Source organism: Kogia breviceps, chromosome 12, assembly GCF_026419965.1.
Source record: "Kogia breviceps isolate mKogBre1 chromosome 12, mKogBre1 haplotype 1, whole genome shotgun sequence".
Classification (NCBI taxonomy): domain Eukaryota; kingdom Metazoa; phylum Chordata; class Mammalia; order Artiodactyla; family Physeteridae; genus Kogia; species Kogia breviceps.
Window position 1 is genome coordinate 22,294,814 of NC_081321.1, and position 23,683 is coordinate 22,318,496.

The 23,683-nt window shown below is 35.3% G+C and overlaps 1 protein-coding gene across 8 annotated transcripts in view; it reads left to right on the forward strand.

Moving 5' to 3' along the window:
* The window catches only part of CCDC91 (coiled-coil domain containing 91), a 376,162-nt gene that overhangs the window by 187,985 nt on the left and 164,494 nt on the right, over positions 1 to 23,683 (forward strand). For all 8 annotated transcript variants that reach the window (XM_067008954.1, XM_067008955.1, XM_059081562.2 and 5 more), the window contains one exon: positions 2,609 to 2,686. In XM_067008954.1, the coding sequence (XP_066865055.1) occupies positions 2,609 to 2,686 (78 nt within the window). The remainder of the gene's footprint in view (positions 1 to 2,608; positions 2,687 to 23,683) is intronic.

Genomic DNA, 23,683 nt, shown 5'->3' on the forward strand with positions numbered 1-23,683 from the left:
GTTTTATATGAATTCGTCATAAATCACTGGTCTCAAGGTATAATAATATGCATCCCAGGAACTGCCTAAGATGTTCTACTATGATGTGAAAAGAAAGTGTCAGAAAAATGTTTCTATTTACTTTTTTTTTTTAATCTTAAAAACTAAGAAAAACAAAAACTATGTTAATATTCAGCATAGGAATTGATGCTTTTGCCCTCCTAGGTCATTTTATGAAACAGTCACATACCATTAGTGAGATAACCTGACCTGAATGGGAGTTCCAAAGTGATGAGTTGGTAGTGCTGCCCACATGTGTTTGCTTTTTAGTATAATAAAAAGTATGAGCTTGCTTTACCAGGTAATTGGATTTAGCTGCTATGTTATTTAGTTTTTACTGAAACAACTCTGACAGAAATGGGCAAATGACTTTAAAAAGATTGCTGCCGGGCTTCCCTGGTGGCGCAGTGGTTGGGGGTCCGCCTGCCGATGCGGGGGATGCGGGTTCGTGCCCCGGTCCGGGAAGATCCCACAGGCCGTAGAGCGGCTGGGCCCGAGAGCCATGGCTGCTGAGCTTAAAAAAAAAAAAAAAAGATTGCTGCCATGAGCCATAGATTGATAATCATACCAACAAAAATCAGTGTTTATAATAAGTGCCCTTGTTGATCCTTTATGTACTGGAAATGGCAATTAGAATTTGATAATGAAATAGAACTTGTGAATAAGTAAGGCATAGTAAATGAGGGGAGCTTATAAATGAGAAAGTGGTGACAGTAAATGAACAAGAACTGTTGGTGTTATCTTTTCCCTAAATATAGTTAATTTTCTCTCCAAGTCCACTGGGGTGATGGGGTGCAGTCATTCAGGGTCCCAGGCTGATAGAGGCCCTGCTGCTCTTCTCAGCACGTGACTTTAATTGTCATCTTAGGCATTGACATTAGCAAGTAAATAGGTGGAAAAAGGGAATGGGTGGAGGATTGTGTTGGAGGTTTTGTGGGTCAAGCTTGAAATGGTGTACATCACTTCTACCTACCTGACATTCCTAAAATAAATCCCACTTGGTTGAGATGTATTATCTTATTTATGTATTGCTAGATTCCATCTGCTAGTATTTTATGTAGAATTTTAGCTTCTGTTTTCATAAAAGAGATTGGTTCATAATTTTATCTTTACAGATTTTAGTATAAGGGATATGCTGTCTTAATAAAATATGTAGGGAAGTATTCCCTCTCTCTCTATTCTCTGGAAGATTTTGTGTAAGGTTTCTGTTACTTATTTCTTAAATGTTTATTAAAATCAACCTGTTAAATCATCTGGGCTTATGGATTCCTTGGTTGGAAGTTTTATTTTGTTTGGTTTTTAAATTAATACAGGTTCAATTTTTTTTTAACACATATAGGACTCTTCAGAGTTTTTATTTCATCTTTCAGTTTTGTTAAGTTGTGTTTTCTCATAGGAGTTTTTTCATTTCATCTAAAATTTCATATTTATTGCTCTAATATTTAATAATATCTTACTGTTTATTAGAAATATCTGTAGGTTTTATAATACCCTGAATTCATGCATAATGTTAGAAATTTTTGTTTTCTATTTTTCTTCATCACTCTGTTGTTGCCATCTTGCTACATTTAATTTTTTTCTTCTTTCTTTGGATTATTTGTTAACAATTCTTCTGTTACATGTATATTTGATCTTTTTACTTAGTCCCATCTTTTTAAAGTTTTTTTTTTTTTTTTTTGTATTTTCCATCACTTATTTCTCTTTCTGCTGTAGTTTCCTTTTTTTTCCCTCACTGTCTTTTGGTTCTCTAATCCTGCTTTCTGCTGTTTCACCTACTATTTACCTCATCTATTGCATTGTTAATAATACATTTTTTCTCACTGTAGAATTTCTGTTTTACGAATCCCAGTTCTCTTAAGAAAATCTCTCTCCTATCTGTTTTCTCCATTTCTTCTCTATTTTCTTGAATGTATTATTCATACGTATTTTAAACTCTTTGATAAATAATTTCAGAATCACACATGGGTCTTTTTCTTTTGTCTTTTCTGTTTTCTGTATCTTTGGTCTCATCTGTTACCATCTCTGATAATTTTGCATTGAAAGCTGTACATTGTGTTTGAAAAATTGGAAAGGCTCTGTAGGGTGTTAACATTCTCCAAAGAAAGGTAAGCCTTTCCTTTCCTAGGAAGGTAGAATGGGGGATTAATTACCTTAATCCAGTGGTTCTCAAACTTTATTATGTATTAAACTATTGGCATGTATATGTTACTAGAGAAGTAATGAAAAAAAAAAGGCCCTGGCTTGTTGAAGTAACACAGGACCTCCTGCCTCCTGTCTCTAGATCCAGGTCCAGAATTGCCAAATGCCCCAAGGGATAACACCATTGCCTTGTGTTACCTTACCCCTCTCAGCATGGTTTTCCTTTCTCAGTTATTGTTTCCCTTTAATTTCTCATTGCCACAGCCCTCCAGAATGCTTTTAAACAGAACTTTTTTAAAAAAACAGTTTTTCTGTTTGTTTGCAGCTGCGTGCCACAAGCTACTCAATCACTTATAGATGCAAAAGTCAATGGTGTGTTGTTATTTTGTCAAAAGAACAAATCATGGCTTAGTATCTTACTTTCTTTCAGGAAAAACATAAACAAGAATTGGAAGACATGAGGAAAGCTGGTCATGAAGCCCTCAGCATTATTGTGGATGAATATAAGGTAGTGGTTTGAGAGTCTGTTTTCTTTATTCTTTTAAACTTTGGCAAGTGTTAGTAAAAAAAAATTACACACATAGACATATGCTACACAAATTATAGAATTATAGTGTAGTCTTAGTTTGGTATAGAATTCCTTTCAATTGATTAATAAGTATTCACTGAAAGCATACTTAGTAGATTACAAAGATAATGCTAGAAGTTGCTCTGCATTTGAGAATTTACAGAATATTGGAGAACACAGGATTGAAGTTCAAAAACAAAATACTGTAGAATTAATTGCTAGATTATTAGCTTTTTTGGTCTTTACTCTGGTTCCACCTTTGATAGAAAAAAAAAGTGTGCTATAAATCTGAAAATTATTGTCATAGCTTTTTTTCTTAAACAAATTAAATAGATTTGGGTACATTTAAGTAATAATAAAAATTATAATAAATGTCAGTATCAGTGATATATGCAGTATTATTCTGGATAAGCTAAGCCTGCATACGCTTAATCATTTAAAGTAAATTGAGAGTTTAATGACAAAATTTTTCCCCCCTAAATTTCATGTTACATCATTTTTTTCCATCAAGTAATTAAGGAATACATTCTTGTTGAAATCAAATTCAAAAAATTCTCCCCAGAAGTAACCAGTGTGAATGGTGTGATGTGCATCCTTCTAGAGGTTTTTCTTTATATTCACACACACATATGCACACACACGCAGACACACACATATGTATACTCATGCTGTATAATTTTGATTTGCTTTTAGAAAAATGTTGTTCTACTTAATCTGTTCTTTTTGTTCTTTTGTTTCTTGCTGTATTAACTTGTCAGTATATATTTTCATGTCAGTACATATAAACTTATCCTGTTTTTGTCATTGTTCTATAGTATTCCACAGTGTGTATACATATATATATGTATATATGTGTGCATACGTATATATACACACATATATATATACACATATACAAACGTATATATGCATATACATACACATATATATACATATATATATACACACACACACCATAATTGGTTTAACTATACCTGTATAAATAGGCATTTAGTTTATTTTTGTATTGTTAATTATTACAATAAATGTTTAAAAAAATCCTTCTACCATATATGGAATATAGACATTTTTTTATTGATTCAGCTTCATTCCTAAACATGATAGAAATTGATTTCATTTTAATTAGCTGATAATTTAATGTCAAAAAGCTTCCTGTAACAAGTCATTTGGATAAAAGTAGAAAAAGAAGTAGGTCCAGAATTTAAGTGAAAAGCACTTTTTTAAAAAATCCAAGGTATTGAAATAATTGGTAGATATGTCTTGGGACACGAAAGGTCATTTTTGTGACCACAGTTATATAGAAACTAGTGCCATTGTTGAGAAGGTTATTAAAAAATGGCTGGTTTTTACAGCTGTGATTATTGGCTTTTTTTTTTTTTATAATGTTGTGAATTTTTAGTTCTACTAATACAAACCAGCTTCACAGTTGTTGAGTTGGGGAAAATATCTATTTTGGACCATCTCTTCTTTTCCTAAGGCTAAGGGTTGGAAGAATTAAAATACTGGAATTTACATAATTCTCCTGGCATATTAAGTGATATATTCTTGGATGAATTTATATTTTACTCATTTATCTTTATGAATTCTAAATTAAATGTTTTTTTTTTTAATTGGGGTATAGTTGCTTTACAATGTTGTGTTAGTTTCTACTGTATAGTGAAGTGGAGTTCCCTGTGCTATACATCAGACCCTCATTAGCCATCCACTTTATACATATTCGTGTATATATGTCAATCCCAATCTCCCAATTCATCCCGCCACCACCCCCTTCCTCTCCTTGGTGTCCATACGTTTGTTCTCTACATCTCTCTCTCATTTCTGCCTTGCAAACCAGTTCATCTGTACCATTTTAATAGATTCCACAAATATGCGTTAATATACGATGTTTGTTTTTCTGTTTCTGACTTACTTCACTCTGTATGACAGTATCTAAATGTTTTGAAAGTACTTAACACTGTTGTGTTTTTCTGAAAAGCTCAGCACTTGATATTTAAATTTTTTTTGGCTCTAGCTCCACATATTTCCTTTGCTGAAAACGTGTTTATTGTGTATTACTTTCAACACTAGCAATGAATGAGTTTAAAAGCATATGTAGCAACTTTGCAAATATATTTTGCAAACTATATTTTGAAGAAACTTAGTTGAGAGCTACTCATTTCACCTCTTCTTTGTCTCATATTATTATGTGACTCTCATTTAGAAAGAGAATTTTAAAATTTCGGGCATTAGGTATTACAATTTGCTTTAAAGGATTAGGTATCAAATCATGTATCCTACAAAGTTATATTTATCATATTATACTTGTAGTCAGTTAATATGCAAACTGTATAAATTCTCTCATAGTAGGGAACTTTGGTGTAAATACTTTTCATATAGATTTCCATATTATTGATTTATTGCTGAGCTTCACATTTTGCACAAAGATATTACAGTACTCTTAAGAGGAATACATCTGATACATTAATTATTATGTAAAATATTACAACCAAGGAGTCTGAGAAACATACTGACAATCAACTTGATAGTAATATGGAAAAAATAAAGTAACTTACATAGGAAAAATGAGCAATGTTTTCTTGGTAGGTTAGAGGTCTTTATAATGTAAATGTTGATGAATCGTGCCCCATTGTGGAACAAGAAAAGAAACCATTTTTTTCCATTCTAAATTCATGCGTGAGAAGTTCATGTGCTAATTTTTTAATTTTGCTTTTCTTTTTTCTTAATATCTTTAAAGATATGTTTTTAAAGCATATAAACATTTTGATGGATGTTTCATTAATCATTAGGTAACTCAAAAACAAACCAAAATACAACTTCTCATTACTATTGCTAATAGAAGCTTTGTGAACATCACTTTGCATTTATTCATTCCTTAATTCAAGAAATATTATTGACTTTCTTCTTTATGTCAGGACTGTCATAGATACAGAACTGAACAAAATAAAAATTCTTGCTCCAATGGAATATATGTTTTATATCCATTCACCTATGCGTACCAAACTTAGGAAGTAAGGAACCTAAAACCACAACTTTCCTCAATCTTTTGGTTTTCAGGGCTCTACACCCTTGCCTCTCCTACCCATGCAGGCATTTACTCAAATATACAGCTAGATCTGCCACCTTCCTGACACCATTCCTGGTTACTAGGGAATCTTACATTCTTCTGATTGTCCTGTATTAGATGTGATCAATCATTTTTCCCCCCTACAAGCTGAATTGAGACATTGTTGGGGAGTTTGAAAAAAGGTTTCATTGGAAAAGATAGTGAAAAATGCCAAATAAATAAGATTAAATTTTTTTACTTAGTAAATTAAAAAAACATTGTAAAATGAAAATTTTTTAACATCTTTATTGGAGTATAATTGCTTTACAATGGTGTGTTAGTTTCTGCTTTATAACAAAGTTAATCAGTTATACATATACATATGTTCCCATATCTCTTCCCTCTTGCATCTCCCTCCCTCCCATCCTCCCTATCCCACCCCTCTAGGTGGTCACAAACCACCTAGCTGATCTTCCTGTGCCATGCGGCTGCTTCCCACTAGCTATCCACCCTACATTTGGTAGTGTATATATGTCCATGCCACTCTCTCACTTTGTCACAGCTTACCCTTCCCCATTCCCATATCCTCAAGTCCATGCTATAGTAGGTCTGTGTCGTTGTTCCCGTCTTACCCCTAGGTAGTTTATGACCTTTTTTTTTTTTCTTAGATTCCATATATGTGTGTTAGCATATGGTACTTGCTTTTCTCTTTCTGACTTACTTCACTCTGTATGACAGACTCTAGATCCATCCACCTCACTACAAATAACTCAATTTCGTTTCTTTTTATGGCTAAGTAATATTCCATTGTATATATGTGCCACATCTTCCTTATCCATTCATCTGTTGATGGACACTTAGGTTGCTTCCATGTCCTGGCTATTGTAAATAGAGCTGCAATGAACATTTTGGTACATGACTCTTTTTGTTTTTTTTTTCTTCTTAACATCTTTATTGGAGTATAGTTGCTTTACAATGGTGTGTTAGTTTCTGCTTTACAACAAAATGAATCAGTTATACATATACATATGTTCTCATATCTCTTCCCTCTGTGTCTCCCTCCCTACCCCCTCCCTATCCCACCACTGTAGGTGGTCACAAACCACCTAGATCTCCCTGTGCCATGTGGCTACTTTCCACTAGCTATCCACCCTATGTTTGGTAGTGTATATATGTCCATGCCACTCTCTCACATCGTCACAGCTTACCCTTCACCGTCCCCATATCCTCAGGTCCATGCTCTAGTAGGTCTGTGTTTTATTCCCGTCCTACCCCAGGTCTTTTCATGACATTTTTTTTTTCTTAGATTCCATATATATGTGTTACCATACTGTGTTTGTTTTCCTCTTTCTGACTTACTTCACTCTGTATGACAGACTCCAGGTCTATCCACCTCACTACAAATAACTCAGTTTCATTTCTTTTTATGGCTGACTAATATTTCATTGTATATATGTGCCACATCTTCCTTATCCATTCATCTGTTGATGGAAACTTAGGTTGCTTCCATGTCCTGGCTATTGTAAGTAGAGCTGCAATGAACATTTTGGTATATGACTCTTTTTGAATTATGGTTTACGCAGGGAATATGTCCAGTAGTGGGATTGCTGGGTCGTATGGTACTTCTATTTTTAGATTTTTAAGGAACCTCCATACTGTTCTCCATAGTGACTGTATCAATTTACATTCCCACCAGCAGTGCAGGAGTGTTCCCTTTTCTCTATACCCCCTCCAGCATTTATTGTTTCTAGATTTTTTGATGATGGCCATTCTGACCGGTGTGAGATGATATCTCATTGTAGTTTTGATTTGCATTTCTCTAATGATTAGTGATGTTGAGCATTCTTTCTTGTTGGCAATCTGTATATCTTCTTTGGAGAAATGTCTATGTAGGTCTTCTGCCCATTTTTGGATTGGGTTTTTTTTTTTTTTATTGAGCTGCATGAGCTGCTTGTAAATTTTGGAGATTAATCCTTTGTCAGTTGCTTCATTTGCAAATATTTTCTCCCATTCTGAGGCTTTTCTTTTGGTTTTGTTTATGGTTTCCTTTGCTGTGCAAAAGCTTTTAAGTTTCATTAGGTCCCATTTGTTTATTTTTGTTTTTATTTCCATTTCTCCAGGAGGTGGGTCAAAAAGGATCTTGCTGTGATTTGTGTCATAGAGTGTTCTGCCTATGTTTTCCTCTAAGAGTTTGATACTGTCTGGCCTTACATTTAGGTCTTTAACCCATTTTGAGTTTATTTTTGTGTATAGTGTTAGGGAGTGTTCTAATTTCATACTTTTACATGTACCTGTCCAGTTTTCCCAGCCCCACTTATTGAAGAGGCTGTCTTTTCTCCACTGTATATTCTTGCCTCCTTTATCAAAGATAAGGTGACCATATGTGCATGGGTTTATCTCTGGGCTTTCTATCCTGTTCCATTGGTCTATATTTCTGTTTTTGTGCCAGTACCATACTGTCTTGATTACTGTAGCTTTGTAGTATAGTCTGAAGTCAGGGAACCTGATTCCTCCAGCTCCATTTTTCGTTCTCAGGATCGCTTTGGCTATTCAGGGTCTTTTGTGTTTCCATTCAAATTGTGAATTTTTTTGTTCTAGTTCTGTGAAAAATGCCAGTGGTAGTTTGATAGGGATTGCATTGAATCTGTAGATTGCTTTGGGTAGTAGAGTCATTTTCACAATGTTGATTCTTCCAATCCAAGAACATGGTATATCTCTCCATCTATTTGTATCATCTTTAATTTATTTCATCAGTGTCATATAGTTTTCTGCATACAGGTCTTTTGTCTCCTTAGGTAGGTTTATTCCTAGATATTTTATTCTTTTTGTTGCAATGGTAAATGGGAGTGTTTTCTTAATTTCATGTTCAGATTTCTCATCATTAGCGTATAAGAATGCCAGAGATTTCTGTGCATTAATTTTGTATCCTGCTACTTTACCAAATTCATTGACTAGCTCTAGTAGTTTTCTGGTAGCATCCTTAGGATTCTCTATGTATAGTATCATGTCATCTCCAAACAGTGACAGCTTTACTTCTTTTCCGATTTGGTTTCCTTTTATTTCTTTTTCTTCTCTGATTGCTGTGGCTAAAATTTCCAGAACTACGTTGAATAATGGTGGTGAGAGTGGGCAACCTTGTTGTGTTCCTGATTTTAGTGGACATAGTTAACAGTTTTTCACCATTGAGGACGATGTTGGCTATGGGTTTGTCATATACGACCTTTGTTACGTTAAGGAAAGTTCCCTAAATGCCTGCTTTCTAGAGGGTTTTTATCATAAATGGGTGTTTAATTTTGTTGAAAGCTTTCTGTACATCAATTGAGATGATCATATGGTTTTTCTCCTTCAGTTTGTTAATATGGTGTATCATATTGATTGATTTGCGTATATTGAAGAATCCTTGCATTCCTGGAACAAACCCCACTTGATCGTGGTGTATGATCCTTTTATTGTGCTGTTGGATTCTGTTTGCTAGTATTTTGTTGAGGTTTTTTTGCATCTGTGTTCCTCAGTGATATTGGCTTGTAGTTTTCTTTCTTTGTGTCATCTTTGTCTGGTTTTGGTATCAGGGTGATGGTGGCCTCGTAGAATGAGTTTGGGAGTGTTCCTCCCTCTACTTTATTTTGGAAGAGTTTGAAAAGGATAGGTGTTAGCTCTTCTCTAAATGTTTGATAGAATTTGCCTGTGAAGCCATCTGGCCCTGGGCTTTTGTTTGAAGATTTTTAATCACAGTTTCAATTTCAGTGCTTGTGACTGGTCTGTTCATATTTTCTATTTCTTCCTGGTTCAGTCTCGGCAGGTTGTGCATTTCTACGAATTTGTCCATTTCTTCCAGGTTGTCCATTTTATTAGCATAGAGTTGATTGTAGTAATTTCTCATGATCCTTTGTATTTCTGTAGTGTCAGTTGTTACTTCTTCTTTTTCATTTCTAATTCTATTGATTTGAGTCTTCTCCCTTTTTTTCTTGATGAGTCTGGCTAATGGTTTATCAATTTTGTTTATCTGCTCAAAGAACCAGCTTTTAGTTTTATTGATCTTTGCTATTGTTTCCTTCATTCTTTTTCATTCATTCCTAATCTGATCTTTATGATTTCTTTACTTCTGCTAACTTTGGGGATTTCCTGTTCTTCTTTCTCTAATTGCTTTAGGTGTAAGCTTAGGTTGTTTATCTGAGATGTTTCTCGTTTCTTAAGGTAGGATTGTTTTGCTGTAAACTTCCCTCTTAGAACTGCTTTTGCTGCATCCCATAGGTTTTGGGTCATCCTGTCTCTATTGTCACTTGTTTCTAGGTATTTTTTGACTACCTCTTTGCTTTGTTCAGTAATCACTTCGTTATTAAGTAGTGTATTGTTTAGCCTCCATGTGTTTGTATTTTTTACAAATCTTTTCTTGTAATTGATATCTGGTCTCATAGTGTTGTTGTTGGAAAAGATACTTGATATGATTTCAATTATCTTAAATTGACCAAGGCTAGATTTGTGACCCAAGATATGATCTGTCTTGGAGAATGTTCCATGAGCATTTGAGAAAAATGTTTATTCTGTTGTTTTTGGATGGAATGTCCTATAAATACTAATTAAGTCCATCTTGTGTAATGTATCATTTAAAGCTTGTGTTTCCTTACTTATTTTTATTTTGAATGATCTGTCCATTGGTGAAAGTGGGCTGTTAAGGTCCCCTACCATGATTGTGTTACTGTCGATTTCCCCTTTTATGGCTGTTAGTATTTGCCTTATGTATTGAGGTGCTCCTATGTTGGGTGCATAAATATTTACAATTGTTATATCTTCTTCTTGGATTGATCCTTGATCATTATGTAGTGTCCTTCTTTGTCTCTTGTAATAGTCTTTATTTTAAAGTCTATTTTGTCTGATATGAGAATTGCTACTCCAGCTTTCTTCTGATTTCCATTTGCATGGAATATCTTTTTCCATCCCCTCACTTTCAGTCTGTATGTGTCTCTAGGTCTAAAGTGGGTCTCTTGTAGACAGCATATATATGGGTCTTGTTTTTGTATCCATTCATCCAGTCTGTGTCTTTTGGGGGGAGAATTTAATCCATTTACATTTAAGGTAATTATCGATATATATGTTCCTATTCCCATTTTCTTAATTGTTTTGGGTTTGTCATGGTAGGTCTTTTCTTCTCTTGTGTTTCTTGCCTACAGAAGTTCCTTTAGCATTTGTTGTAAAGCTGGTTTGGTGGTTTTGAACTCTCTCAACTTTTGCTTGTCTGTAACGGTTTTAATTTCTCCATCAAATCTGAATGAGATCCTTGCTGGGTAGAGTAATCTTGGTTGTAGGTTTTTCTCATTCATCACTTTAAATATGTTCTGCCACTCCCTTCTGGCTTGCGGAGTTTCTGCTGAAAGATTAGCTGTTAACTTTATGGGGATTCCCTGTGTGTTATTTGGTTTTTTTTCCCTTGCTGCTTTAATATGTTTTCTTTGTACTTAATTTTTAATAGTGTGATTAATATGTGTCTCAGCGTGTTTCTCCTTGGTTTATCCTGTATGGGACTCTCTGTGCTTCCTGGACTTTATTAAGTATTTCCTTTCCCATATTAGGGAAGTTTTCAACTGTAATCTCTTCAAATATTTTCTCAGTCTCTTTCTTTTTCTCTTCTTCTTCTGGGACTCCTATGATTCGAATGTTGGTGCTTTTAATGTTGTCCCAGTGGTCTCTGAGACTCTCCTCAGTTCGTTTCATTCTTTATTCTTTATCTGCTCTGCAGTAGTTATTTCCACTATTTTATCTTCTAGATCACTTATCTGTTCTTCTGCCTCAGTTATTCTGCTATTGATCCCTTCTAGAGAATTTTTGATTCATTTATTGTGTTGTCCATCACTGTTTGTTTGCTCTTTAGTTCTTCTAGGTCCTTGTTAAACGTTTCTTGTATTATCTCCATTCTATTTCAAAGATTTTAGATCGTCTTTACTATCATTATTCTGAATTCTTTTTCAGGTAGACTGCCTACTTCCTCTTCATTTGTTAGGTCTGGTGTGTTTTTGCCTTGCTCCTTCATCTGCTTTGTGTTTTTTTGTCTTTTCATTTTGCTTAACTTACTGTGATTGGGGTCTCCTTTTCTCAGTCTGCATGTTCACAGTTCCCATTGTTTTTGGTGTCTGTCCCCAAGGGCTAAGTTTGGTTCAGTGGGTTGTGTAGGTTTCCTGGTGGAGGGGACTAGTGCTGTGTTCTGGTGGATGAGGTTGGATCTTGTCTTTCTGGTGGGCAGGTCTGCATCTGGTGTTGTGTTTTGGGGTGTCTGTGGCTTTATTATGATTTTAGGCAGCCTCTCTGCTAATGGATGGAGCTGTTTTCCTGTGTTGCTAGTTGTTTGGCATAGGGTGTCCAGCACTGTATCTTGCTGGTCATTGAGTAGAGCTGGGTCTTGGTGTTGAGATGGAGATCTCTGGGATATTTTTGTTGTTTGTTGTTACATGGAGCTGGAAGGTCTCTTGTGGTCCAGTGTTCTGAAGTTGGCTCTCCCACCTCAGAGGCACAACCCTGATGCCTGGCTGGAGCACCAAGAGTCTGGCCTCCATGTGGCTCAGATGAAAAGGGAGAAAAAATAGAAAGAAAGAAAGAAAGAAAGAGAGAGAGGGAGGGAGGGAGGGAATAAAATAAAGTAAGATAAAATAAAGTTAATAAAATAAAAAATTATTAAGGAAAAAATTTTAAAAAGTTAAAAAAAAAAACATACGGATGGACAGAACCCTAGGAGAAATGGTGAAAGCAAAGCTATACAGACAAAATCTCACACAGAAGCATATACATACACAGTCACAAAAAGAGGCAAAGGGGAAGAAATAACCTATCTTGCTCCCAAAGTCCACCTCCTCAAGTTGGGATGATTCGTTGTCTATTCAGGTGTTCCGCAGATGCAGGGTACATCAAGTTAATTGTGCAGATTTAATCAGCTGCTCTTGAGGCTGCTGGGAGAAATTTCCCTTTTCTCTTCTTTGTTCGCACAGCTCTCGGGGTTCAGCTTTGGATTTTCACCCGTCTCTGTTTGTAGGTCGCCTGAGGGCGTCTGTTCTTTGCTCAGACCGGACAGGGTTAAAGGAGCAGCTGCTTCGGGGGCTCTGCCTCACTCAGGGCCGGGGGCAGGGAGGACTACGGATGCTTGGCGAGCCTGCGGCGGCAGAGGCCGGCGTGACATTGCACCAGCCTGAGGCGCGCCGTGTGTTCTCCCAGGGAAGTTGTCACTGGATCATGGGACTCTGGCTGTGGCGGGCTACCCAGGCTCCTGGGGAGGGGAGGTGTGGACAGCGTCCAGTGCTTGCACACAGGCTTCTTGCTGGCAGCATCAGCAGTCTCAGCATTTCATGCCCCTCTCTGGGGTCCGCGCTGATAGCTGATTTTCGCGCCCATCTCTGGAGCTCCTTTAAGCGGCGCTCTTAATCCCCTCTCCTCATGCACCAGGAAACAAAGAGGCAAGAAAAAGTCTCTTGTCTCTTCGGCAGCTCCAGACTTTTCCCGCACTCCCTCCTGCTAGCCGTTGCCCACTAGCCCCCTTCAGGCTGTGTTCACGCCACCAACGCCAGTCCTCTCCCTGGGATCTGACTGAAGCCGGAGCCTCAGCTCCCAGCCCCTGCCCGCCCCAGCGGTTGAGCAGACAAGCCTCTCTGGCTGGTGAGTGCTGGTCGGCACCGATCCTCTGTGCGGGAATCTCTCCGCTTTGCCCTCTGCACCCTGTTGCTGCGCTCTCCTCCGCGGCTCTGAAGCTTCTCCCCTCTACCACCCTCAGTCTCTGCCTGCGAAGGGGCTTCTAGTGTGTGGAAACCTTTCCTCCTTCACAGCTCCCTCCCACTGGTGCAGGTCCCGTCCCTATTCTTTTGTCTCTGTTTATTCTTTTTTCTTTTGCCCTACCCAGGTATGTGGGGAGTTTCTTGCCTTTTGGGAGGTCTGAGGTCTTCTGCCAGCGTTCAGTAGGTGTTCTGTAGGAACAGTTCCACGTGTAGACGTATTTCTGATGTATCTCTGGGGAGGAAGGTGATCTCCTCGTCTTACTCTTCCTCCATCTTCTCAAATCTCCCCCGAAATTGTTTTATATAAAGTAAAAGAAAAATGACAAAAACCTAAAAAATAAAGCATAGGAAGATGTGTTATTTTTGCTTTAACCTCTGCCTTGCAGAAACATGGAGTAGACATATTTTCTTCTGTTCTTTTTACTAAGTATAGCTAAAAAAAAAAAAAAACCTGGACATTATATATAGAAAAGACATAAGACTCTGAGAGTTAGATAGAAGAAGGCAGACTGGCTAGGGACCCTGAATCCAAGTAACTACATAATGCTGGGTTCCCTAGGCTATCTTTTTGCCTCATTTGCCCCAGGCAAGGTGCTGGAGAAGTGAGCAGCTCAGAAATACCAAATGGGCACAGACCGCAGACCCCAACAAAAGCCTGCTCTCCCTATCCAAAAGACCAGGAAAGCTTTCACCTATCAAGGCAGAAACTATTAGGTAATAACCCTTCTAATCCCGCCAAATACCAGAGAGCAAACTGTAGTCCCACCCCAAGCCCTGCCAACAAAGGGTGGTTAAGGGAGCCTAGACTTCACATTTCCCAATCTATAACGAGGTACCCTTCCTTTTCCCCATTGAGGCAGAGTCACAGAAGGTGGAGTGGAGAATCAGCATGTTCCCTCCCACTGGGAAGTAAGTCCCCTCTCCACTGAGTATCAGGGTAGGCTGTGTAGGAAGTCTAGATTTTCACCCCACTGTTATGGTAAGGAGACACTTCTCTCCCCGCCCCACCCCCCAAGCCCCGTGCAAGGTATCAGTGGATGCTTAATGGAGAGTCAGGACTTTCCTTACTGCTGAGTGCTACTAGGGTTATCCCCTGCAGTGTCATTGGAGGTCATTTGGGAACAATATGGTGGTGCCCTTACCCCTCCCAGTCAGAGTGAAGGCCTGGTGGTAAGTTGAACTCCCAACTGTGTTCAGCAATAATGGATCCTTATTTCCCCAGCCCTGAGTGTCAGCAGAGGATGAGTCAGGAACCTGGACTTCTACTGCACCTGACTGTTCTCCTGTTTCCCTGCTGGATTAGTGTTATATCAAAGGAAGTCTGCTAAAACAAGATTTAAAATGTCCAGGTTTCAATTGAAAATCACTACCCATACCAAGAACGAAGAAAATCTCATCTTAAGTCAAAAAAGACAATGAACAGAAGTGAACACAGACTTGCCACCAATGTTAGAATTATCTGACAAGCATTATAAAGCATTTATCCTAAAAATGCTTTAAGAAGCAAATATGAACACACTTGAAACAAATGAAAAATTAGAAAACCTCAGCAAAGGAACACAAATTTTTAGCAAAGTAATGAAGAACCAATAATAATTTTAGGACTAAAAAATACAGTAAGCAAAATAAAAAACTCAATGTATGACCTCAATCGCATAATGGAGAAACAGAGGAAAGAATCAGTGAACTTTGAAGATAGAGCAATAGAAATCACCCAATTTAAGCAATACAGAGAAAATAGATTGAAAACAAATGAATAGGGGTTTAGGGGCCTATGGAATTATAACAAAATACCTAAAATGCATGTCATCAGAGTCCTGGAAAGAGAGGAGAAAGAGGGTAGAGCTGAAAAAAATATTCAAAGAAATAGTGGCTGAAAACCTACCACATTTGACAAGAGAAATACAACTACATATTCAAGGAGCTGAATAAACTCTAAACATGATACCTTATGCCCCCTAAAAAAAAGCCCACTCCAAGACCCATTGTGATGGTTAATTTTATGTGTCAGCTTAGCTGCGCCACAGTGCCCAGGTTTTTGGTCAAGACATTATCCTGGATGTTTTTGTGAGAGTGTGTTTTGGATAATAATATTTAAATTTGTGGACTTTGAATAAAGCAGATTTCCCTCAATAATGTGGGTGGATCTCATTTAATCAGTAGAAGTTATACTAGAACAAAGACTGACCTTCCCTGAGCAAGAAGGTATTCTGGTAGCATATAGCCTTTAGACTTGAACTGCATACAGCACTGACCTTTCCTTGGGTCTCCAGTCTGCCAGCCTACCTTACAGATACTGAATTTGCCAGCCTTCATAATTGTGTGAGCCAATTCCTGAAAATAAATCCCTCTCTCTGCATATACATATATCCTGTTGATTCTATTTCTCTAGAGGCCCTGACTAATGTAATATATATCATAGTCAAACTTCTGAAAATGAAAGACAAAGAAGTTTTAAAAGAAGCCAGAAAAGTATGACATTTTACTGCAAGAGGGAAACTGTTAGGCTGACATTGGATTTTTCATCAGAAACCATGGAGGCCAGAAGGAAACAGAACAAGTGCTGAAGGAAAATAGCTGTCAATCCAGATTTCTATATGCAGAGTAAAGGTACTTATAGAATGAAAGGAGGAAATCAAGATGTTCTTAGATGGAAGAAAACTAAGAGAATTTTGCCATAGAAAACCTACCCTAAAGGAATTGCTAATGAGGTTTTCTGAACAAAATGAAATGATAAAGGAAGGGTATTGGAACATTGGGAAAGAACAAAGGAGGGTAAAAATATGGGTAAATAAAATAGACTTTCTCTTTTTACATTTTATAAATTATGTTTGCCTAGTAAGTCAAAAATTTTAACATTGATATGGTTCTAATGTATGTAAAGGAAAATTTTAAGAGAATTGTATCATAAACAAAGCAGAATAAAGGACATAAAAAGTAGAGTTTCTACACTTGAAGTGGTGAAATACCAACACCAGTAGTTATGTGATTTTTTAAAAATATGAATTTTCTAAATATATTTACTACTACTTCTGCAATCTTTCACATGATAAGACTTAGGGATTTTTTTTTTTAATTAAACAGAATTTGATCGCAAGACCCCAAGGTCTTGAGGCTAGTTTATTTTTTACATATGTATTTCAGAAACTATAATCAGTTTAATGTGTAATAGTGAAGTCTTTTTTCCATGTCACTGTGATTTCTAAGAACCTGAAGTATTAATCTGATAATGATCACTACAAAGGAATATTTATTTTTTCTATATTTTGATTTAAAGTAGTCTAGTGATACTGTCTTACTTTAATATTTTATAATCTTTATTTTTAACATCTTTATTGAGATATAATTCACATACTATAAACCTCCCCTCTTTAAAGTGGATAATTCAGTAGTTTTTAGTATGTTCACGTAATTGTACCACCATCAGCACAATCTAATTTTAGAGCATTTTCATCACCCCTGCATGAAACCTTGTACCAGTTAAACAATCACTCTTCACTCCCCTCCAGCTACCCTGTCCCCTAGCCCTTGGTTACCACTAATCTGCATTATGTCACTATAGACTTGCATCTTCTAGACATTTCCTATAAGTAGAATTACACAATTTGTGGGCTAATATTGCTGTCTTCTTTTACTTAGCATAATGTTTTTAGAGTTCATCCATGTTACTACATGTGGTAGCACTTTATTTCTTTTTTATTGTTAAATAGTATTCCATTGTATGGATATACCACATTTTATTTATCCTTTTATCAGTTGATGGACATTTGTTTTTTTTTCACTTTTTGGCTGTTATGAATAATGCTGTGTGGATGTATGTTTTCATTTCTCCTGGGTATATACTTAGGGTCGAAATTACTGGTTAATTTCACTTTTCTACATTTAACATTCTGAGAGACTACAAGAATGTTTCTAGCTGCACCATTTTATATTCCAGCCAGCAGTGATGGAGGGTTCCAGTTTCTCTACATCCTCAGGAACACTTGTTACTATCCATTAAAAAAAAAAATTAGCCTTCCTAGTGAGTTGGCATTTATTTCTTTGATTCATTTTGGTTTAATTATTATAAATGATGTGAGGAAGGGATACAGTTTCATTTTTTTTTCCATGTAAATATCCAGTGTTCCCAGCATCATTTGTTGAAAAGACTGTTCTTTCCTCATTGAATTGTCTTGGAACCCTTATCAAAAATCAGTTATCCATATTCATGAGGATTTATTTCTAGACTCTTAATTCCTTTCCATTGAACTATATGTCTATCCTCATGCCAGTACCATACTTGATTACTGTAGCTTTATGGTAATGTTTTTGATATCAGGAAGTGTGCATTGTCCAAGTCTTCTTTTTCAAAATTGTTTTGACTATTCTAGGTCATTTTCATTTTCATATTAATTTTAGGCTCAGTGTGTGAATTTTTAAAAAAATCTAATTAGGATTTTGATTGTGTTTGCATTGACTGTGTAGACCAACTTAGAGAGTATTGCCATTTTAATTGTATTAAGTTTTCTGATCCCTAGTTATGAAATGTCTTTATATTTATTTTCTTTAATTTTGCTCAACAATGTTTATAGTTTTATAGTTTTCAATATTCCCTTTATTTTTTTTTATGATATTCTAAATTGAATTTTTTCCCTAATCTCATGTTCAGATTGTTCTTTGCTACCATATAATAATAGAATTTATTTTTGCATATTTGGATACTTTTTATTTCTTTTTCTTACCTAATTTTTCCAGGTAGATCTCCAGTACAATTTCAATAAGAGCTGCAAAAATATACACCATAGGGATTTACCATTAAGTATGATGTTATAAGGATTAACCATTAAGTATGATATTATCAGTGAGATTTTTATAGATGACCTTTATTAGGTTGAGGAAGTGCCGTTTTTATTTCTAGTTTGAATTTTTTTTCTAATCATGAAAGGTTGCAAGATATTGTCCAATGCCACTTCTTAGTTGAAAATCATTATTTTTTCGTTATGGATGTGATGTGTTCCCTTTGATTTTTGGATGTTAAATCAATCTTGAGTACCTGGAATAATCTCACTTTATTATGGTGCATAATTCTTTTTATGTGTTGCATAAATCAGTTTGACAATATTTTGTGGAGTATTTTAACATTTAATTCATTAATGATATTGGTCTGTAGTTTATTTGGTGTCTTTATCTGGCTTTGCTATCCTATAATATACTTGCCTCATAGAATGAGTTAGGGTGTGTTCCCTTCTCTTATTTTTTGGGAGAGTTTGTGAAGGAGTGGTATTAATTCTTCTTTAAGAATTTTGTAGAATTTACCACTGAGAGCATATGGTACTGGACTTTTCTTTGTGAGAGATTTTTAAAATTAATTCAATCTCTTGTTATTGATCTCTTCAGATTTTTAAATTTTTTTCCTGAGTTACTTTGGTAATTTCACCTTTCTAGGGATTTACCTCTTTTTAAGTGATCTATTTTGGGGGGATATATTTGTTTATAGTATTCCCTTAATTCTTTTTATTTTTGTAAGGTGAGTACTGATGTTTTCTCTTTCATTCCTGATTTTGTACTTTGAGTCTTTCCTCTATTTTAATTGGTCAGTCTATCTAAAGGTTTGCTCATTTTGTTGGTGTTTTCAAAGGATTAACTACTGATTTTGTTTATTTTCTCTCTTATTTTTCTATTCTATAATTTATTAATTTGTACTCTAACCTTTACTTTGCCTGATCTTTTGCTTGCTTTTTGCTTTAGTTTGTTATTTTTCTAGTTTTTTAATATGGATAACTAGGTTATTGATTTGATGTTTTCTTTCTTTTTTTACTATAGGCATTTATACTTAAAAATCTCCCTCTGAATCCTAGCTTATTTAATCCCATAAGTTTTATGTTGTATTTTTATTTTGATTCATATAAAAGTGTTTTATTATTTCTTCTTTGACTCATTGGTTCTTTAGAAGTTTGTTAATTTCCATATGTCTGAAAATTTACCAAATTTCTGGCTGTTATTAATTTCAAATTTAATTCCATCATAGTCAGAGAACTTCTTTTTGTTGATTTTGATTGGGGTGAAGTGTTCTTTAGATATCTGTAGGTGCATTTAGAGACATTTCTATGTCTATAGATGTGTACTGCTTTATAGTATTGTTTAAGTCTTCTATATGCTGTTGATAATCTTTTGTATTTTTCTACCCTTTATTGAAATGGGGATATTGAATTATCCAAGTATTATTTTTGAATTGTTTGTTGTTCTTTCAATTTCTGCTTCATGTATTTTGGGGATAGTATGTTAGGTACATAGTATATGTTTTTAATTGTTATGTCTTTCTAATGTATTGACCCTCTTAGAAGATGGCTGTTTTTGTCTCTAGTAATATTTTTTGGTCTAAAGTCTATGTTTTCCTGATATTAATGTAGCCACTCTAGCTCTATTATGGTTTCTATTTGCATGGTATATCTTTTCCCATCCTTTTTTATTGAACCCATTGTGTCTTCAACTCTAAACTTTGTCTTTTGTACATTTACAATTATATACATTTTTAAAATGTAATTGCTGTTTAAATCAATTACAAAAATAAAGGAAAAGACATATTCAATTTTATTGTTTTTTAAATTACCTACATAATTACCTTTACTGGCACAGTTTGTTTCTTCATGTGGATTGAATTATTTTCTGACTTCACTTGCTTTAACCTGAAGAACGTGCTTTAATATTTATTTATAAGTTTTGTTTGCTAACAATGGATTTCTTTATCTGGAAATATCTTTAATTCACTTTCAATTTTTAAAGATAGTTTTCTATCTTAAAAGTTTTTTGTTGTCATTGAATATAAGATTCTTGGTAGACAGATTTTTTGTGTTTAATTTTAGTACTTTGAAAATATCATCCCATTGCCTTTCTTCTTCACTGTTTCTGATAAGAAGTAAGCTGTTAAACTTTATGAGAGCGTGGTGAGTCATTTTTCTACTGTTTTAAAAATTGTCTCTGTTTTTGGCTTTCAGCATTTTGACAATGGTATATCTGGGTGTGTATCCCTTTTAGTTTGTCCTATGTGGAAATCATTGAACTTCTTACATGTGTAAATTGTTTTTCCATCACTTTGGGGAAGTATTCAGCCATTATTTCATTCAAATATTTTTTCCCTCCTTTCTCTTTATTCTCTCTTTGTGTTGCTTCCAATTTTGTACACATGTTGGTCTGCTTAATTGTGTCTCACATTTTTCTAAGCCTGTAATTCATTTTTCTTCATTATTTAAACTCTCTTTTTCAGGTTTCACAGCCTTTATTGATATTTCTTCAAATTTATTGATTCTTTCATCTTCCAGCTCAAACCTACTGATAGAACCTATGGAATTTAAAATTTTTGTTATTTTACTTTTCCACTCCAGAATTTCTTTTTGTTTCTCTTTTTATAATTTCTATCTCTTTATCAATATTGCATATTTTGTGAGATCTTATAATATTTTTCTTTAATTGTTTAAGCATGGTTTTCTTTAGGTTTTAGAACATTTTTATAATTGGCACTTTGAAGTCTTTTTCTGCTAAGTCTAACATCTGGGCCTCTTCAAAGGCAGTTTCCATTGACTCCTGTTTTCCCTGTGTATGGGACACAATTTTCTATTTCTTTTTATGTCTAGGAATTTTTTTTTATCTCTGCATTGCAGATAATGTAGCAACTTTGTGTCCCCAACCCCCAGGAGACTTGTTTTGTTTGTTGTTAAGTGAAGTCTGTTTCTCTTGAATTATGCAGCCTGTGATTTTGCTGTAAGAGCAAAATGGACATGAACACACTCTGGCTACCAGAAATGACTATTTTAAAGCCATGCTGTTTTTGACTGTCTCTTTCCCTGATCTCCCTTTTTTGCAATTCTGACTTGTCTGTATTTTAACATATCTAGTTGTCGATTTCTTTTACTTTGTAGCTGATCTTTTTTTTGTTTTGACAGTGCCCTAGGGTATCCATTGAGCCACAGTTTAATCCCATCCTCCTTGGCAGGGGCAATTTGTGTGTCAATTTTTGAGTCTCCCTGTAACCCTTTCCTATCATAGAACCTCTGCACTGTGCACAGACACTAGAAGAGTAGGATGGTTAATCTGATCGTCATTGTTTTCCTCATCCAGATCCTCCTTTTGGAGCTGGAGCTATGTGTGAGGGGAAGGAGGGTAGGTACTAATCTTCCACATGGCTGCTGCCATTGCCCAGACAGATCTTTAACAATATACAGTTCACATGGATGGTATCATCCAGTGTTTATAGTGATAGAATATATCTGGACTAGTTCTTCTGCTTCAGGAATCTAGAAGAGATTGGAATTGGGGCTTAACTTCTGAGCCCAACTCAGCAGTTCTCCTGCAGTATAGAGCTTTGCAGGAAAGGAGAATTGCATTCATTACTAGCTGCGCTATCCATGTGATATAAGCCTTGGAGCTGTGAAGGATCTGCTAATGTTCACTAGCTGCCAAAACTACCAGGAATGGTACTTTACAGTAATAGGTTGGGAGAGATGGGAACTGTCCCTTGGCTGCTGAGCCTGCTGAAACAGTTCTTCTGCAAGGCTGAGCTGTGGGTGGATGGGTGAAGTCCCTACGTTGAGTATCATAGTCTCCCATTGTTCTTACCACGTTCCTATACATTTTGTTGAGTAAATGCTGTTCAATTTGTTTTAAATCCTTTGATAAATGTCCAGAAACTTTGAATGATTGTTTTTGCTAATTTGACCTACTTAAAAGATATCTCTCTGGGGTAGAGGTTTCTCTGAGCCCCAACATCACTATTCCAGAAGTAACCCCCTTGATTTCTTTTAATCCATATTAAAATAGTGGTTACTCCATTACATATGTTCTTTGTTTAAAAAATGATTATCCTGGGATCAGTGAATATTCAGGAGTTGTGACACTCTTTATTATCACTGTATTGACAAGACTTAAAGTTTTCTTTACACCAACTTGTCTTATAAGAGTACCTCAGTTCTTGGATCATTGATGATTTCTTTTTCTAATGCTTTTCTAAAATGTGGACTCTTCTTTTGCAAGAGTAAATTCTGATACTGTACCTCTTAATGAATTTTAGAATATGTTTGGGGTTTTTTTCCAGCAAATTACCATGTCTTCAGTTATCAATTTAGACCTTAATAAACTAAATGCCAATCTTCACATTGGTAATTGGAATTTTTTAAAAGCTTTATAAAGTTCCAGTACATTTTGGTTAGCATATCTTGTGTACCAAACATCACTCAAATGAAATAGCATATTTTAAAGCTCCTGAATGATGTGATCAGTAGTTTCTGATTTAAAAAATAGGAATACTCTATATTATGATTTAAACTTTTCACAAAAAATTGAAAACATTCTGATTCACCTTGAATTAGTCTGTATTTAAGGGATTAGCTGCCCTCATCAAATTGGAATTCAGTTCTTTTAGTAATTCTTTATTCATACAACTTCAAATCATCCACTGCAGAAACTGGGCAAAGAAAATCTGCAACCCAACCCTATATGTAAACAACTTTAAAATCCAAAGTTATTTTGTACTGTTACTATGTATTATGTACTAATATCCTTATCTTTTCCTACTTTTAATAATGGTATATAATAATTTATATATTTCTATTTTATAAATTCTTTGAAGGAGTATTGTATCTCTGCAAAAATTTCTACTTTGGGACTGCTAAGAACTTCTATTAGTAGAGCTGATTGATTATTTTGAAGTCAGACAGACCTGGATCTAAGCTCCAGCTCTGGTACTTACTAACAGTGTTACCTTGGGCAGTTTCTTATATATAAATTTTAATTTCCCCATGAATAAATGAGGGAATAACCATAGAACCTATTCTTAGGAGTATTGTGAGGACCCAGTGAGATAATGAATATTGTATGGCTAATAATAATGCTGTTAATAAATATTAGCTATTTAGTTACTATACTCAATATATCAGTTTTCTAGCATAGAAATTTTAATATATTGTCATGACTATTAATTGGCTTACTTCTCAAAATTATACAGTGTGGATTCTTGTTTCAATCTTTTTTAGAAATATCTATTTAAGGAAAAGAGGTTTTGGTCCAGCCCTTCATATTCCTAGGCTTCTGTTAAAAAGTCAGCATTCTTTTGTTCATTTAGAAAGTAAATAGCTTGCTCCAGATTGATGAAAAGGACATGTGAAATTCTGT